Source organism: Salmo salar, chromosome ssa27 (assembly GCF_905237065.1).
Source record: "Salmo salar chromosome ssa27, Ssal_v3.1, whole genome shotgun sequence".
Classification (NCBI taxonomy): domain Eukaryota; kingdom Metazoa; phylum Chordata; class Actinopteri; order Salmoniformes; family Salmonidae; genus Salmo; species Salmo salar.
The window spans coordinates 20,065,170-20,084,199 of NC_059468.1; the positions used below are offsets into that span (position 1 = coordinate 20,065,170).

At 41.8% G+C, this 19,030-nt stretch overlaps 2 protein-coding genes across 2 annotated transcripts; both read right to left on the bottom strand.

Moving 5' to 3' along the window:
- Positions 1-7,691: 7,691 nt before the first annotated feature.
- Positions 7,692-13,164, bottom strand: LOC106588658 (nuclear inhibitor of protein phosphatase 1). Its single transcript, XM_014177852.2, has 7 exons — positions 13,079-13,164; positions 12,518-12,578; positions 11,834-11,987; positions 11,373-11,599; positions 11,085-11,229; positions 10,877-10,941; positions 7,692-8,963 (listed from the first exon to the last, which is right to left on the bottom strand). The coding sequence occupies exons 1-7, from the start codon at positions 13,126-13,128 to the stop codon at positions 8,586-8,588; spliced, it is 1,080 nt and encodes a 359-aa protein (XP_014033327.2). The 5' UTR covers positions 13,129-13,164; the 3' UTR covers positions 7,692-8,585.
- An 84-nt stretch (positions 13,165-13,248) lies between these two features.
- On the bottom strand, positions 13,249-17,965 carry LOC106588659 (replication protein A 32 kDa subunit). Its single transcript, XM_014177855.2, has 7 exons — positions 17,856-17,965; positions 17,384-17,482; positions 17,093-17,206; positions 16,878-16,952; positions 16,615-16,788; positions 14,030-14,130; positions 13,249-13,914 (listed from the first exon to the last, which is right to left on the bottom strand). The coding sequence occupies exons 2-7, from the start codon at positions 17,465-17,467 to the stop codon at positions 13,833-13,835; spliced, it is 630 nt and encodes a 209-aa protein (XP_014033330.1). The 5' UTR covers positions 17,468-17,482; positions 17,856-17,965; the 3' UTR covers positions 13,249-13,832.
- Positions 17,966-19,030: the final 1,065 nt, after the last annotated feature.

Below are 19,030 nucleotides of genomic sequence, written 5' to 3' on the forward strand. Positions count from 1 at the left end.
AGGAGGGGGAGTGTGGAGCGAGAGGGAGAGAGGGGAAGGAGAGAGGGAGGAAGGGAGAGGGTGTGTGTGAGAGAAGGGAAGGGCGAGAAGAGGAGGAAGAGTAGAGTGCAAGGGAGTGAAGGAGAGGGAGAACAAAAACAGGAGGGGAGGAGGGAGCAAGAAGAGGAGGGGAGGAGATGGTGAAAGAAAGAGAGAGAGGGGGATAAATGAGGGAGAGATGCTGTAAATGAGAAACAAAGGGGTAATTGAAAACACATGGCCCCTGCCCCGCGGTCTGGAGAGGATATTTTTATGCACCACAGTTAAGTTGTAATTGGAATGTGGTGTGACTCCTATCCTATGGAATGCAAACACTGAGCCACTGCCAGCTGAGTTGAGTGGAGCTGAGCTGAGTCGATGTGTGTAGTGATCTGGTGTGGCCCGTAGCAAGCTAAGCTGTTGGGCATTGGCACTGAAAAACACCCATGGAAGCTCCAGCTCCAGACAACAACAACAATAACAACAAAAGGACATAAATCAGTATGAGAAGATCTTTGAACCAATCAACTGCCAGTAGTAATCCTGGCTGACTATCTGGCTTAGGTAGGAAGGTTACACTGTCGAAAATATCCTGTTGTTTTTTGGAAACTTACTGGCAGCCAGTTACCTGTAAATTACTTTTTTTTAAAGTACACTATGTTACCGTACATTTCAAAGGAGCTTTAGTTTAACAGCACATTACTGTAAAGTTTACAGTAATGTACTGTTAAATCAAAGTTTCTTTGGAATTTACTCTAACCTAATGTACATTATAATTTTTTTCATGATCATTACTTTAATAAAGGTATATTATGTCACGGTAAATTCCAAAGAAACTTTAGTTTAACAGCAGATTACTGTAAAGTTACAGTAACTTACAGGTAACTGGCTGCCAGTAAGTTACCGTTAAAACGACAGGATTTTTTTCACAGTGTAACCTACCTACCTAAGACAGCTAGTCAGCCAGGGTTACTACTGATGTGTTTACTGGGACAGGGTGATGATGTCACTCCCACCCTTGTGTTGAGCAGCAACGCCCGACTGACTGACTACAGCTCTAATTAGGCATGTCAGAAGAGTAGACTAACACTGTACAAAAGGTGAGGCATGTCCACTGAGCATAACAATAATTATAGGTCATGGGACACAGTCTGGACCACTCAATATTTGCCATAAAAATCAGGGTCATTGTCCTGTTGTCCTCTCCTTTTTAAAAACCCTTCCGGATTTGACTTTGAGAGCCAGACTGCATTCTGGCTCTGTACTGTTTAGGTACTCAAATGTGAGCCCAATCTTTGCTCTAAAGCCCCTTAACAGCAGTCATCTCCCTCACTGTCTTCCCCTCTCTCTCTCAATCTCTCTTTCTCCCTCTCTTTTTGTTCATCATTGATGTTCCCTCCCTCTAGCAACCCCTCCTCTACGACCTTGTGCTGTTACATAAGGAGAGCTGTGGGTGTTGTTTCGTAGTGTCAAAAAAAGAGAAAAAACCGTGCGCCGAATACAACAGGTTTAGACCTTACCATGAAATGCTTACTTACGAACCCATAACCAACAATGCAGAGTAAAAAAAAAAAAGAAAGTAAGAAAACTTAGCTAAATAAATGAAGAAATGAAAAATAGTAACACAATAAAGTAACAATAACGAGGCTATATACAAGGGGTAATGGTACTGAGTCAATGTGCGGGGGTATGGGTTAGTAGAGGTAATTGAGGTAATATGTACATGTAGGAAGGGGCAGTGACTATGCATAGATAATAAACAGAGAGTAGCAGCAGTGTATTTGAAGGGTGTGTGTGTGTGTGTGTGTGTGTGTGTGTGTGTGTGTGTGTGTGTGTGTGTGTGTGTGTTTAGAGTCCAGTGAGTGTACATTGAGCCTGTGCCATAGAGTCAGTGCAAACAAATTTAAAAAATAATAATAAAATAATGGGATCAATAGTCCGGGTAGCCATTTGAGTAACTGCTCAGCAGGAAGCTGTTAAGGAGCCTTTTGGTCCCAGACTTGGAGCTCTAGTATCGCTTGCCGTGCGGTAGCAGAGAGAACAGTCTATGACTTGGACTCTTTGACAATTTTTAGGGCCTTCCTCTGACACCGCCTGGTATAGAGGTCCTGGATGGCAGGAAGCTCGGCCCCAGTGATTTACTGGGCGGTACGCATTACCCTCTGTAGCACCTTCAGATCAACTTTATTATCCCACCAGGGTTGTTGAGCAGTTGCAGTCAGAATGCTCTCGATGGTGCAGCAGTAGAACCTTTTGAGGATCTGAGGTCCCATGACAAATATTTTCAGTCTCCTGGAGTAGGCATTGTCGTGCCCTCTTCACGACTGTGTTGGTGCTTTTGGAACATGATAAGTCCTTAGTGATGTGGACACCAAGGAACTTGAAACTCTTGACCCACTCCATTACAGCCTCGTCGATGTGAATGAGGGTGTCCTTGGCACTCCTTTTCCTGTAGTCCACGATCAGCTCCTTTGTCTTGCTTACATTGACAGAGAGGTTCTTGTCCTGGCAGCACTCTGGCAGGTCTCTGACCTTCCTATAGGCTGTCTCATCGTCGTCGGTGATCAAGCCTACCACTGTCGTGTCGTCGGCAAACTTAATGATGGAGGCGGATGTGTAGTTGCATACCCTCACCACCTGGGGGCGGCCAGTCAGGAAGTCCAGGATCCAGTTGCAGAGGGGGGTGTTCAGTCCCAGGGTCCTTAGCTTAGTGATGAGCTTGGAGGGCACTATGGTGTTGAACGCTGAGCTGTATTCAATGAATAGCATTCTCACGTAGGTGTTCCTTTTGTCCAGATGGGAAAGGGCAGTGTGGAGTGCAATAGAGATTGCGTCATCTGTTGGAGCGGTATCCAAATTGTAGTGGGTCTAGGGTTTCTGGGAGGATGGTGTTGATGTGAGCCATGACCAGTCTTTCAAAGCATTTCATGGCTACAGACGTGAGTGCTACGGGTCGGTAGTCATTTAGGCAGGTTACCTTGGTGTTCTTGGGCACAGGAACTATGGTGGGTGGTCTACTTGAAACATTTAGGTATTACAGACTGGGTCAGGGAAAGGTTGAAAATGTCAGTGAAGACACTTGGGGGTTGTGTGTGTGTGTGTGGTGTGAGTGCATGCGTGCGTGCGTGGATGTGTGTGTGCATGTGTATGTGTGTGTGTGGAAAGTCTGGGTGTCTGTAGCCAGTACACAGCCCATGGCCATCCCAGGATGTGTCTCCTCCTTGGGCATGAGCTGCCTGGAGGCCTGGGCTGTAGCCAACCATGTGGCTTCTCAATGTCACAGAACCATGGAGAAACACTCCACGTTCCTCAGCTCCTAGCCTGGTCCCAGATCTGTTTGTGCCATTTTGTGTGACAATGACCATAGCAGTTAGTTAGCACGAATAGATCTGGGACCAGGCCACTCAACTCTACTTCTCTCAATTTTTAGTAGACTTTCCCAAAGACAAAAAGGCTGCGTTTTATTTTACTCTCATGCATTGGCACTGGCAGTAGTGTGCTAGCTTGACTAACACTTTCTGCTTTGGATTCTTTCAGTCTTTTTCAAGTTGGAAACCAAACCACAACGCAGAATGGGCCCTGCCTCCCTAAGCTTTGATGAATACCAACGTGGTATTAACAATATTTTAAAGGGACAATCTGCAGTGGCAATATTCATTTTTGGATGTATACACAATGTGTACCCATTGATTTTTGAAGAATATAACTTATAAACGCCTCATGAGCTTAGTTCAACTGTCATACCACATCAGAACCCAAAATGTAAGCTTGTTTTTCAGAACATTAATTAAATGATTATTTTGATATCATGGATGCTCAGTCCTAGCATCCATACCTCTGTCTATGAATTTGAGAGCGGTTACATTTCTCCAGCCCCATGCCTCAGCTTTTTACCAAAACACTTTGTCAACTTCTGTCCCGCTTTAAGAATCCCTGTGTTCATTGTGCCCTGTGTGTGTGTGTGTGTGTGTGTGTGTGTGTGTGTGTGCGACAGACAGTCTTCCCTCTGCCACACCTGCATAAGAGAGGTTTAGCTAACACTCCCACACCTACTGTAATGCTAATCCTGTTTCAGATTGCACCTTCAACCATGAAATCCACTCACACGCAGAGAGAAAATACACAGTGATGCAGCGTAGGCAGAGGTGCAACGAAGATAATCTTCCCCGTCACTTTCCTCCTCTGGCTGTAAGGAAACAAAAAGGAAATGGCACAATTAAAGAATGACAGCAGTCAGATGGATGTAACCAGAGCCATAGAGAATAGTGAATAACTCTTTATTTGACACTGAAATCACAGGGTATGCCCTAACGGCAAAGCAACTATTGTGTCATATACACAGTAAATATGTAAATAGAATGACCCAGTCAGGTGGACCAGGGGTCCATTCAGTAACCAATTCAGTCAATTCATGAATCAAAAAAATCCTCATATTATACAATGGACCATTTTCAACTCATGAATCATTTAAATGCATTAACCTGAACTTGGCCCAACCCGGCTGTAGACATTGAAATATCCCTCCTATGAAAAATGGAGCAGGAGTTCCCATGAACTGGTGTGACCGCTGTGGTCTGCTGCCCTAGCAGTGATCCCATAATGGATCTGGCTGGCCTGTCTAGCTTACTGTACACTGAAGGAAAGTCCTTGAGCTGGCTGACTGACCAACACAGCTCTGTCCACAGGGTGGAGTAGGGAACACACTTACTGCACGATGAAGTCACTCCCAGGGACCAATGCACAACTACACAAGAGGCTGCCTACAGTCTGCAGAAGTGAGCACTCATTCACTACCCCTCAATGTGATCTCAGAAATTAACTGGTGGAAATATATTGGATTCTACCTCCACCACATGCCTATACCAATCCAATGCTTTAACCTATGTGAAGGAGTGAGCAAGTGCACACTCCAGGGGAGAAGAGAAGAGAATTGAATCAGAACGACAGAGGCCTGGTAGGAATGTAGAGGTGTAGAACATTGGGTGTGACAAGGTGGCAGATGGGTAGGAGGCTTTGTGAGGATGTCACCAAGTGCTTTCCTCCCTGTCTCCCCCGTCTCTCTAACGTCTTGAGAGTTCCGCTTCACTGTGTGCGACAGGCGATTGGGGTGATCAGGGCCAGCGGGCTCTCTCCACCCCTCCTTCACTCAACTGTCTCAGCAGGTCACCTGTGGCCCCTGAAGCCTTCAGGGGCCACTACATCACATGTGAGTTGCATCTCAATATAATACTACATACTGATGGATAATATACCAGTATTACAGGTAGTATATTTTAGTCTCCATTTTGCATTCCATGTGTGAAACTATCAGGAAATATATTTTATTTTTCTCTGCCGTATACATTCTTGTGTTAAATCATGTGAGGCAGAATTTATTTTTTGTATAATTTCTATTATCTCAGTGGTCACAGGGTAACACTGAGGCGAGAGAGAAGGGAAGATGGAGAGAATAAAAAAAGAAAACATGGATTAGAAAGAAGAAAAAAATGAGTTCAGAGGGTCGTATCTCATTAAGCAATTGAGAAAGTTAATTAGGCAGCGCTGATCATTATTGCCATGGCAACCTGAGCGCACTCATGCAAATTTGATTAAGGAGTTGCTGGTGGTTTATCTGCACTGGGGAGACAGATAGCGTCCCAAATGACACCCTATTCCCTATCTAGTGCATAGGGCTCTGGTCGAAAGTAGTACACTAAAAAGGGAATAGGGTGCCATTTGGGACCAAAAAAAACAGACAGCAAAGCAGGGTCAGCGAAGAACCCCAGAGACCCCTACAGGTGAAATTGTGCAGCTGCATATTCTCTTACCAAACCCACTCCAGACTTTCTCTAAGTAAGATCACCTCATGGAGCACAGCAAGACTATGGTATTGACAATGCTCCTTTACAACAGACTATCACAAGCAAATATATAATACCAGCCAAAAGGCAAAACACGGACAGCTTTGCTACTGGCTCTCGAAATTGGGACAGGATGAGTCTTTGATTGGTCTTTATCACTGTCCTTTCAAAATCAACAATGATCAGTCCTATTCACAATATTAATCATCATGAACCCTGTGTCTGCTACTACCTATTAATTTATACAGAATACTAACAATATCAATATCTCCAATATGGATGTGTCTTCCTAATAATGGTATCATTTTCATTCCTAGATGGAGAACATTTGTGATGCAACTAGTATGAGTTTATAGTGATCCACTGAGGTAGGTAGACATCCTGGGTTGTTTCTAGATTCCACAAAGAGAGCAGAGCACAGTACACATGTTGCCCTCTGGTGGAAAATAGATCAACAAGTATAAGAACACAACCATTCAAAATGAGCCACGCTGTAGATTTCTTTAACACTGTCTGCAGCTTGTGCATCAAATAGATATTGTGAAGGATAAATACCCTTCGTGATGCAGCAAGTAGCAATAATTGCTAATCACTGCCATCTATGGGATTACAAGTATGTATTTCTTAATTTTACTCCTATAAAACCTCAGACTGGTTTTGAGGACAGATTCCTTTTCAAACAATGTTTGCTTTAACAAACCCACAAGTAATACCATAATTTCCGGAATATTAAGCGCACCTGAATATAAGCCGCACCCACTGAATTTTTTAAAAAGTATTATTTTGAACATAAATAAGCCGCACATGTCTATAAAAGCCGCAGGTGCCTACCGGTACATTGAAACAAATGAACTTTACACAGGCTTTAACGAAACACGGCTTGTAACAAAAATAAATAGGCTTTAACGAAACACCGCTTGTAACAAAAATAAATAGGCTTTAACGAAACACGGCTTGTAACAAAAATAAATAGGCTTTAACGAAACACGGCTTGTAACAAAAATAAATAGGCTTTAACGAAACACGGCTTGTAACAAAAAATAAAAAATTAGCAGTAAGCTTTAGTTGTCTTTTTGCACTGAGTCAATTCCTCACGCTGCTGTTTCCAACGTCTTATCATCGACTCATTAAGACCAAGCTCCCATGCAGCAGCTCTATTTCCTTTTCCAACAGCCAGATCAATCGCCTTCAACTTGAAAGCTGCATCATATGCATTTCTCCGTGTCTTTGCCATGATGAGGGTGACAAAATGACTACCGTAATCAGAATGATGGGAAGTTTGAGAGCGCTCGATTTAATCTAAACAGTAAACAAAAAAGTTGTTTGACCTTAACCCGTTAGGCAATTTCATTGGTCTAATGAAAGCTTCATGCCGCCAAAAAACTGAGCACGTCACAGAATGTTTTTTTGGAGAAAAGAAAATTGAAAGCGGGAAAAATCCATATGTTAGCCGCGTCATTGTTTAAGCCGCGAGGTTCAAAGCTGGGGAAAAAGTTGCGGCTTATAGACCGGAATTTACGGTACTCAAACAAAAACCAATGGATGAAATTTGAGGTTGAAATTAGTTGAGACCTACGTCAAACTCATCACCTTGAGGAAGTAACAGACACATTTGACGTGTTCCCAGAACAGACAATCACATTCATTTAGCTGAACAATCCCTTAATTAGCCATCCCAGGAGCTTCCTCAGTAGATGGCGTCGTGTAAAGTAAAAAGGCAAAACTGGCAACATGAAAGCAACACAGCAGAGACCCAGTGGGAGATTTCTCTAGGGACTAAACTAATCCTCCTCTCCCACCATCATCTCATCTCACACCGCAGAGAGAGAGGAGTATGGATTATTACTGTTTATTATACAAATATCAAAGATATGAATTCTAATAACCTGCATGTCACTTTGTTTAAACTTTATTTCTCTTTTCTTAACTGAATTTCATACATATCTGACATTAATGGGTTCCATTTCAACCAACCCCCCAATTCTCATATAAAAATAGCTAAAAATTATAATACAACTGTCTCACACACAAAAACTGCTCTGTTCCTTCATAGTTTCTTTAAAGCCAATCTGTACCCTCAGTTCATAGCCTTGTCTGAGTGGATTATTAAAACATCTAGCAGGCCTTGTCTGGTTAATGTTACTCTCTGTATTGACAGAAACATGGTTTTCAGTGAAACCAACAGCACTAAAAATATCCACAAAGGCAAAATCATACTGTGAATCAAACAGTCAGAGAGTGAATAGCTAGTTTATAAGATTTTTTTTTTGTAACAGAGCAATGTTTAATTTTGTTTAAAATAATTAATAAATAAAGCTGTAAAACAATGGTTCAAATGGACCAATCTGTGTTACAGTTAGAATACGCTAATCTGAGGTCAGTCAGACATTACTTTGTCAGTTTAAGTGAGTTGAGCAATAAAAATAAAACAATATACTTATGAAGCAGACAAAAAAACATCCAAACCAAAATAATATATTATTCTTACAAACATCTCCCTATATCAGGGATCCCTATATCCCTTTGTCACAGCTTGTACAGTACAGGAAGTCTTGATTGACTGGTTGTCCAGAGACGTGACCACCCTCCTAACTAATACTAACCCCTCCCATTATTGTCCAGGGAGGTGCTATGTGCAAATTTGAAATGGTACCCTATTCCCGAGATAGTGCATTACCTTTGGCCAGTAGTGCACTAAGGGAAATAGGTTGCCATTTTCAATATGACCTATATTAGAAGAGAAGGGGTGGGCTTCTTCCCTGGCCACGCCTCCTTGGCGTATTTCTTCTTGCGTGGTTCGTTGACAGCCTCGGCTGTGTAGGGTCCGGGGGCGAGGGCGATGTTAACAGCAGGGCTGGGGGTGACGAAGGGCTGTGCTGAGGCTGAGGTGGGGGAGAGGTCCACCTCGGGCGCAGGGTTAGGGAAGACTAGCGGCAGGCCCCCCAGGATAGTAGCTCCACCCTGGGCCATGGGGGGGAGGGAGCCGGCCTCTCCAATGGTGGGAGGGAGGTCTCCATACAGCCCTCCACTGAAAGGGAAGTTCTGCATGCGTCTGGCCACAGAGTCCTCCAGACCTAGTGTAGCGTGACCCTCCATCTTCCTCTTCTGATTGGGTAGCAGGGTTTAGGGGGGAATGAGAAGATTGAAGATGGCAATATAGTAGCGTCAACTGTAAAGCACTGAAGTACTCTCTGACAAATAGTCTTAAAAAGGGATTTATAAATAAAATGTGATTGACCTCAATTTGTCAACACAACATCAACTTTTAGCATTGATTGATTGGAGATCGGTCAACACGAAGGTAATTATAGTGGTGTTTTTATATTTCTATTAGTTTAGTTTCAGTTAGTTTTCAGTTTTATTTTGTTTTAGTTGTATACAAATATTTTGTTTTTATATGATTTAGATTCAGTTTTAGAATTAGGTACAGAAGGAGGCTTGGAGACATGTGCTGTATAGTTTTTGGGGTGTTTTTGGGCGTGTCACTTCTTTCAAGTGGGGGGCAGTAATAAATAAAGTGATGGTAAGGTTATAGGTAAGGTTAGGTTTAAATTATTAAGTCAATCTCAATGCAACTTGGATTTAAAAGGAATAGCGCCGAAACTGGTGCAAAAAATATGCTCAAAAGAATTGAGTCAGCTACCTTTCTATTTATTTGGACAGTGAAGCAAAAACGTTTAATTTGGCTCTATACTCCAGCATATTAGATTTAAGATCAAATGTTCCATATGAGGCGACAGTAGAGAATGTCCGCTTTTATTTGAGGGTATTTTCATACATACTGTATCTGTTTTACCATTTAGAAATGAATTTATGTATCTAGTCCCCCCATTTGAAGGTGTAAAAAGTATTTGGACAAATTCACTTGTGTATTAAAGTAGTCCCCCAAAAAATGTAGAGGTTGTGTTTCAGATTAAGTTGTGCCCAATAGAAATGAATGGTAAATAATGTATTGTGTCATTTTGGAGTCACTTTTATTGTAAATAAGAATAGAATGTTTCTTAAAACCTCTACATGATCGGTGGGTCCCCCGCAGGACGGTTGAGCTAACGTAGGCTAATGCGATTAGCATGAGGTTGTAGGTAACAAGAAAATGACCCAGGACATAGACATATAAAATTATTGTTACTCTAACTGCACTGTCCAATTTACAGTAGCTATTACAGTGAAAGAGTATCATGCTATTGTTTGAGGGGAGTGCATAGTTATGAAAAATTATTAACAAACCAAAATCGGCACATTTGGACAGTCTTGAAACAAAATTGTGAACATAAGTGCAATGGTTCATTGGATCAGTCTAAAACTTTGCACATACACTGCTGCCATCTAGTTGCCAAAATCTACATTGCTGGAATAATACATTATGGCCTTTCTCTTGCATCTAAAAGATGGTACAAAAAATACATGTTTTTTTTCTTTGTATTATCTTTTACCAGATCTAATGGGTTATATTCTCCTACATTTATTTCACCTTTCCACAAACTTCAAAGTGTTTCCTTTCAAATGGTATCAAGAATATGCATATCCTTGCTCAGGTCCTGAGTTACAGGCAGTTAGATTTGGGTATGTCATTTTAGGCCAAAATTGAAAAAAGGGGCAGATCCTTAGGAGGTTTTAACCTCTACATTAATGTGGATGCTACCATGATTACGGATAATCATGAATGAATCGTGAATAAGTTAGAGGCAGAAATAAATAAAAAGCTAGCCGCATTTACACACCAGCTTCAGTACCTTGAAAACCATTCAATTTTTGCCCAATGTTAAGAAAAAAAATGTTTAAAAATAAAACATAATTCATGATGGTTTTTATTTAAGTTTGTTTTGGAGTCAAAGATAATATTTTCAGTATAGTTTTTGTTTTTTAAACGGTTTTGATTTGATTTTGTTTACTGAATCGTTTTTTCTTGATTTGTTTTCATTATTATGACAACAACAACCTTGGTCAACACAACATTTGCCATTTTTCTCAAGAATTATCCCCAGAATAAAGTAAGAGATGGATTTGAAGAAGTTTACCTTGATTGGGACAACAGCAGTCTGTACCATGTTCCTGAAGCGCCCTACTGATGGGTCGACGTCCTCTGTAAAAACAAGAAAACACACAGGATTACATTTTGAACGCACGCGCACATCTGCAATAGTGCATGGGTGTGTGATCTTGCATGTCTGTGTGCAAGCGTGTGTGTATGGGCACGTGGGTCATCATCAACCCTAACTAACACACCTGGGTTGATGATCTCCTCCTCCTCACTGAAGGAGACCCTGCTACTCCTCCTCTTCCTCTTGGGCCTCACAATGTCCAGGTTGCCATCCTCAATGGTCAGGGTGGAGATACGCTTGTTGTGGGCCGTGTTGAACTCTGTCAGGTTCTGGAACAGGTGAAACAAGAGGATGGGTGCGGTCAGGTTCATCAAACAGATGGAAAAACAAGAAAATTCTACATAAGCTGCTTGAACAAAACATAAATATATCTCACAAGAACTCAAGCAGTCCCCTGCTGCCCCACACAAACCTCCAGCTCAGTCTCCTCCTCAGGTAGACCGAGCAGTCCTTTGAGCTCCTCGTCTTCCCCTGCCTTCACCTCCCCTCCAGGTATGGTGTTGGTCTGGGTCTGGGTCTGGGGCTTCTCTCTCAGGGTGTAGACCCGTGTGGATGCCCCGAACGACATGGTGGAGTCGATGGGCACCTGCTGGGGCTTGTGGGGCTCCAGACGGATACGGCCCAGGAATGTACCATGCGCTAGGGGACAGAGTAACATGGATTGTCCTTTCAAAATGTAACTTCCTGTTGAAAGTTGAAGTTTACATATCGTCTATTTGGCATCTACAATGACATGGCGTGACTCAAACCTTTTTGTACCAGGGGTCAGCAAGCTACGGTTCTCTTTCTTGAAGGAACATTTACACTGAAACAAACCCTTGACAACTGACTGTCAGGAACACTGCAGGATACTAAGCAGTACTAGATACTCACTGCTGTTGAGGTCGATCAGGAAAACCCTCTTGAGGTGTCTGTGGTAGACCAGGGCTGAGTGGATACGAGAACACGACTGGTGGTCTATCGTGAAGTCACACAAGTCTGGGTTCCGCCCAAACAGGTAGTATTTCTTTTCATCAATGATTAGCTTCTATCAAATGAAAAAAAAAATAAAGAATTGCCATAATGAAATGTCAACAGAGTTGCCTGTCTAAGGTCATGGACTGGTATTGCAATGGTTCTCTATAGAAAAGGTTTTGTAACATACATCGGATAGGTGAAATGTGATGTTTTACAGGGTCAGCCATAGTAGTACGTCAGCCCTGGCGCAAATTAGGGTTAAGTGCCTTGCTCAAGGGCCATTTAGGGTTAGGGATAAATTACTTGTGGGTCTGTGACTGCCTTGGAATCCAAGGGGTCACTAGGTTCAGTAGGCACAGAGATCAGAAGTTATTCCATGTTTGTTTAAGCACATCTTCCAACAGTGACATGTGCAGCAACTATATAATATAGGCCCTACACCTTATAACATATTTTAAGTCTTATATTTAAATGAACATTAGGCTACTTGATACAAGCCATATCTTCTGCACAGAGGCATTGCTCTTGCTTCAGTGGTTATCTTTATCCAGCACCAAAAAAGTTGAAGTTGGGGTCGAGAGTTAAGACTAGTAGACTTACCTCTACTAGCTTGTCTCCCTTCACCACATCTAGATGGAGTCCAGGGGGAGGTTTCCCTGCCCTGACGAAACAAAGTGAATGTCATTTCCATGTTGTAATTATGCTTTTATTCAAATGGCCGCTGTTTTGCCGCCTTGCTGCAAAACAAGTTGAACAAGACTACGGATTTGCAATGCCATTTCTTCAAATGTTTTGCATAAACTACACAAGCAATACTGTTATTCTTGTCTTGAGAAAGGAACATGCTTGCAAATGCTGCATAACAGTAAGCATTCTGAAACACCATACAGCTTTAGCAAACCCTGCTGCTGGATTTCACTGACAAGCTAACGTTAGAATATTCATCAAACAGCTAGCATACTACTGTGACTGAGCACTCCAATATCATAGCGAAGTTAACCAGATAGCTAGCTAGTTAGCTCATGTTTCTAGCAAGCAAACTACATCCTATCTCGATGCGACAATCTAATTCACTTCACCGACATGGACCTTACAACACTCTACTGCATGCTTTTGATTTGACAGTCAAAATTATGCATTAGACATCGTCGCTGGTCTTACCATGACGGGCAGTCAAAAAGAGGTGTGTTTGTGCTTGGGTTTGCTGCCATCTTACACCGTGTACTAGTAGTGAATGCTGGGAAAGTGAGGACTACAGGGACGTCTGTAGAAAGCTGGGAATCGTAGTTTATTATGAAATAATATTATGGAAGTTAATAAACCTACTTTAATTCCCCTGGTTTAAATGTCTATGCTATATACGTTGGAGATCATATTGTTTGGGGGTAGATTTATAACAAGTTTCCCACGATTGTGGAGGTTTGCGTCAACATATTTTGTTTGTTTAGCAAATCAAGACAATACAATTTTGATGATTCATTATTTTCATTGCATAATGACATTTCACCAAGCAATCATATATCCAATCAACATTTTACACTGTACATCAGCTGTCACATACCAGAGGACCTCAAAACAAAATAAACAATATAAAATAAATTAGGCCACAGCGTCACCATATTTGAGTGTAAATAATATAAATAACAAATCATAAAAAGTAACGGGCATGCATGTTGATAAACCAAAATGTTCTACGTTTTTATTTAAAAACATCCTATAGCCATTGATGTAAGTTGACCTGAAACAGAAGACATTCTCTAACCCAGAGGTAACAACTCTTACCCTATGAGGTCCAGAACCTGCTGGTTCTGTTCTACCTGATAATTGCACTCACACCGAATCATCCACTGATTAGAGGGGAACAATGAAAACATGCAGTGGACTGGCTTCAAGGTCCAGAGTTGAGTTTGGGGGCCTAGCCAGTAGTGGACCTGAAATGCTTGTCATCGATGGTGGAGAAGATGTGGCCTTCGCTGATTAGAAACTCCAAGGTCTGGCTGCATGGAGTAAAGGGGAAAAGGAAGCATTAGACCAGATATACTCTTTTCACTGCGATTTAAAAAAAAGTTCTCCCTACTGAACACACCACCCCCCCAAAAGAGGATCTGTTACCTGATGGCAGTCATGCTGAGGTACCCCAGCTTAATGTCTAGCTCCTCTAGACTGATGCCCCTGGGCTTGGAGTCTGAGCAACTCCTGATCAGGTTCAACACCTTACAGGAGGAGAAATAAAGCCATTGGTCTTTTGACCAATCACATCAGATCTTTTTCAGAACTGATCGTGAAAAAAAAGATATCAGAATTGGACTGTCTGTGTAAATGTAGCCTTAGCCTACAGGCCTAAACTAGTTAGTTATTGGTTGAACTGTGTAAAGAAGTGACTAGAAACTAATGAAAACGATTGTTTGACCACAAGTGAGTTCTCTGATATTGTTGAATCTTGTTTCGCTATTGCAGAAATGTGGTAAGAGGTTAAATGGGTAATGGCAGCGAGTAGTGCGGATGAAATGGGGGGGAATAATAGTAAGTGAAGCGACAGCTGTGCTGGAATGCGAACAATATGGGTGTCAGTTCTGATGGTATGGAGCGGAAGGATGAGAGTCAAGGACCGGAATGGTCAGTAGTGGAAAGACACAGGAAGAAGAGAGATCATGATACAGAAAGACAGGAAGAAGAGCGATCATGATACAGAAAGCAGTGGAGCGTCTAGTAAAGAAAGCATAAAGAGGGCCAGTGTAAGAAGTAAGAGTAGGGATGTGTTGGAGTGGAAATTTGTGATGGTGTTTGAGACCACAGGGCCTCACAACCTATCCGACTAACTAATGCCATCGAGAAAGAGGTAGGTGAAGTGAAATTGGCTTGGTTCATTGGAAATGGTAGATTGTTAATATTGTGGTAGCTACGCACAGCAAGGGAAGATTTTGAAAATGGAAAAACTTAATGGGAATATGATTAAAAGCCATATCCCTTGTGCTTATGCTAGATTGAGAGGAGTCCCACGGGGTCCCAATATCTATGTCCACAGATGATGAAAATGTGACGGGAGGCAGAGAGATTTTGGGCAAAAGGTTGATCAGTAGGAAAGAGTCAAAGTAGTGAAAGCTTATCAGTGATGCTGAGGTTTGAGAAAGTCTTGCCGGGAAAAGTACAGATAGAATTCCTTAGTTTCAATATTAGAGAATTTGTCCCATAGCCACTGTGGTGTTTTAAATGACAAAGAATGGGACATGTAGCTGCTCAGTGTAAAGGAATTAAAAATATGTGCCAAGTGTGAAGGAGCACATGATTATGGTGAATGTGCAGCATTTGTTGCATGCCAGGTACAGAGAGATGCTAGAGGCTCAGAGGTATAGGATCAGTCATGATGTATTGTATACAGAGGCCATAAAATAGATTGGTAGAACTACAGTGTGGACTGATGGATCTTACATGGATGTACCTGTAGTAAGAGGACCTACTGTCAGACTGATGGATGTCCCTGTCGTAAGTGGACCTACTGTCAGACTGATGGATGTCCCTGTCGTAAGTGGACCTACTGTCAGACTGATGGATGTCCCTGTCGTAAGTGGACCTACTGTCAGACTGATGGATGTCCCTGTCGTAAGTGGACCTACTGTCAGACTGATGGATGTCCCTGTCGTAAGTGGACCTACTGTCAGACTGATGGATGTCCCTGTCGTAAGTGGACCTACTGTCAGACTGATGGATGTCCCTGTCGTAAGTGGACCTACTGTCAGACTGATGGATGTCCCTGTCGTAAGTGGACCTACTGTCAGACTGATGGATGTCCCTGTCGTAAGTGGACCTACTGTCAGACTGATGGATGTCCCTGTCGTAAGTGGACCTACTGTCAGACTGATGGATGTCCCTGTCGTAAGTGGACCTACTGTCAGACTGATGGATGTCCCTGTCGTAAGTGGACCTACTGTCAGACTGATGGATGTCCCTGTCGTAAATGGACCTACTGTCGGGGCTGGTGCTTCTGATGGTCCTGGCAGTGTTGAGGCCAAGTTCAGAAATATTGTGCTCATGAATGTGCTGTCAAAGGACTTTGATAATGAATGATGTTGACTTCATAGCTTTTATTGGTAAGGTTATCAATACGACTCAGGTTGTGGAAAGCAGAAATGCCAGGTTCAAGGTTATTGTGGAGACAAGAAATATTGGTGGTAACAGAAGTTACTGTTGAAATGGTTATTGAGTGTTTCAGCATGATATAAAGTTTAATGGGGTTGGGGAGGGTGTGGTAGAAGTTAGGGATTTATTTATTTTGAATTAGTTTTTTCATGGTAGTACAGAATTGGGCAGATCATGATTGATCATACAGTCCACCATAGTAGGTGGCGGCATGCACTTAAAACAATTGTTTGTGGACCGCCATGATATCATAGAAGGCTTAATATAGTTATTATTACACAGACAAATCCATTGTCACGTTGGTTTCAAAACTGTAAACTGAGACCAGAAACAACCCCTACCCCCTGTCCCAAGACACAAACCCTTTTCACACTACTTAGCCAAACCAAGCTAAGCTGTGCTGGCTTCACATTCACACTACTTGCTGGAACTGTGCTGGAAAGGACAATGTGAAAAGAAAATATCTGAACCAACATAGTACAGTTCAGCCCTATAATCCGAGTCGGGCATTAGGAGCTAGGGTCTAGGGGTTATATGTGCTGCAGGACTAGAGAACTGACCTGGCTCTGACTGGCACTCAGCCCATAGGTTGACGCGTCTCCATCTCCAAGATTACCACCACACGGGTTCCTGTTGTGCTGCATGTGGGCCTGCACTACCTCCAGCATGTGAGAGGTGATCTCATTCAGGTCCTCAAGGCAACAGAGGTTGAAAGCCACCAATGATCTTTGGCCCTGGCAGGAAGTATGTGAAGGGGTATAGAAATGTGCCATAATCATGCAGAGAAATACTAGACTTAAAGTACTAAATCAAATACGTTTACCTGAATGATACGCAGACTTCCAGAGACCTTGACATAAGTCCCTGGGGAAACAAAAGTACTGTCCACACCAGGATCCTGTAAGGCAAATATTCAGTATCTTATCTGCTATAGGAGGAACTAAAAATTCTTTTAAAAAGTTGCCGATGCCCTATTTCTCCCCAACCTAGTTTTCGTTTGAGAGGTTTCTGGACGAAGACCTATAATTATCCACTTACTGCAGTGTCCACCCAGAGCTTCACGCCCAATGGTGGTCCAGTCATGTCGTCCACGGAGTACAAGACATTGTTTACTGAGGGAACCGTTCTCCTGACGATACCCACCACAGATACCTTCATCCAGAAATCAAATACAAAAACAGGTGTAGATGTTGAATCAATGCGGCGCTGCCAGGTTTTTTCTGGTTTGTGTTAAATAAAGTGGATAAACATGATATAGGACGTACTGGGAACGAGCTCTAGGTTTCTCTACCAACAGGGACCTTCATCTGGTGGAATAGAAACCCTCACCTGGTTGACCTCAATGTCACCAACACTGAAGACTTCCCTGGCAGCCGTGGCAGACAGCAGTTGGGACACAGTGCACGGCATCATCTGGAGGACTGACCACTGTCACAGGAAGGCAATGAAAAGCATCACATTTTGATCCACTGAAGCTTGTCCATTTTATAAATATAAGAATGCTAGTTCAGTGCATTCCAAGACAACATTGTCATTGTTCAGATATGGGTTATGTTGTAAAGGCATGAGGGTTAAAAGAAACACCTTGGTAGTCTTCTGTCCTGACTGGAAGGTGGTAAATCCACATGTGGACTGATTGTACCTGTATCCACTTCCCATATCTGAGCCCTTGTTGTATACTTTTGAAAAACACATTGAACTGCACAACACATCTACTGAAAGCCATGAGTGATTAAAACTTTACAATGCTAGTTAAATTAATTTGTGTGACATCTTAGTTGCAGGTCCCTTCAAAACTCACCTTGACCCCACGTGTTGTTGGAAGAGGGATTTTAGTTACATTTGATCATTAGAACTATCCCATAAGACTGAAAGGTGCAACTCTTGACAGATTACCACATTTCAGCTCACTTGCAAAATGTTAGCCAATTATCCAATTAACCAATCAGAGGCGAAAGTGTAGCAACCATACAACCTCAGCAATCAACAAAGGGCATCTCCCACTCAATCAGCAGATAACTTGCAGACAAGTTAATTCTCACTAAAACATTCACTATGATATGAAATCTAATAGAAAAATTTAAACCCATGTTTTTTTTAAAACATTTTAATTATAACGCCATCAATTCAACAATGAATGACATTTTACAGCATTTATTGATACATTTCACTGAATCTCTTCAAAATATCTTATGACATACAAAGGAAATATTGTTCATAGAAAAGTTTGATCCCCTCATACACCTGGTTATAATGTACACTGATGATGCTTGGTGTTTATCTTCAACTGATGAGGTTTCTCGTTGTAATGGGTCCTGTTCTGAATAGGGCACTTACGATTTATATGTTCCCAATGGCACCGTATATATATATATATATATATAATATATATATAAATATATATATATATATATATATATATACATATATACATATACATATATACATATATATATATATATATATATATATATATATATATATATATATATATATATATATATATATATATATATATATATACACACACACATCACATCACTTCTTTGGACCAGGGCCTCTGGTCCAAAGTAGTGCATTATATAGGCAATAGGGTGCCATTTTGGATGCAGATTTCACCAAAGGTGACACATCTGATGAGTCTGGTAGGATTATATTTCCATATCAAGTTCATCAGAAGCAGCAAAGACTTTTTTTTGAGTAGGTGACCCCAGTTGTGTGTGTACAAAATCATTACACACACACACACCAATGACCGACCAACGTTCGGCCAATGAAGACATAATTATCACCACTAGCACACCAACACAGTATCCAACTCTAATACCACTTCTGTATCAACAACAGAAGATATGGGAAGCTGAAGTAACTGTTGAAAAAGATCAACCATCACAGCAAATATACAACTTAAACAATGTCAAAACGCTTAAAAACAGAGCTTAATAATTCACAGTCACATGTCCATAAACTCCTCCT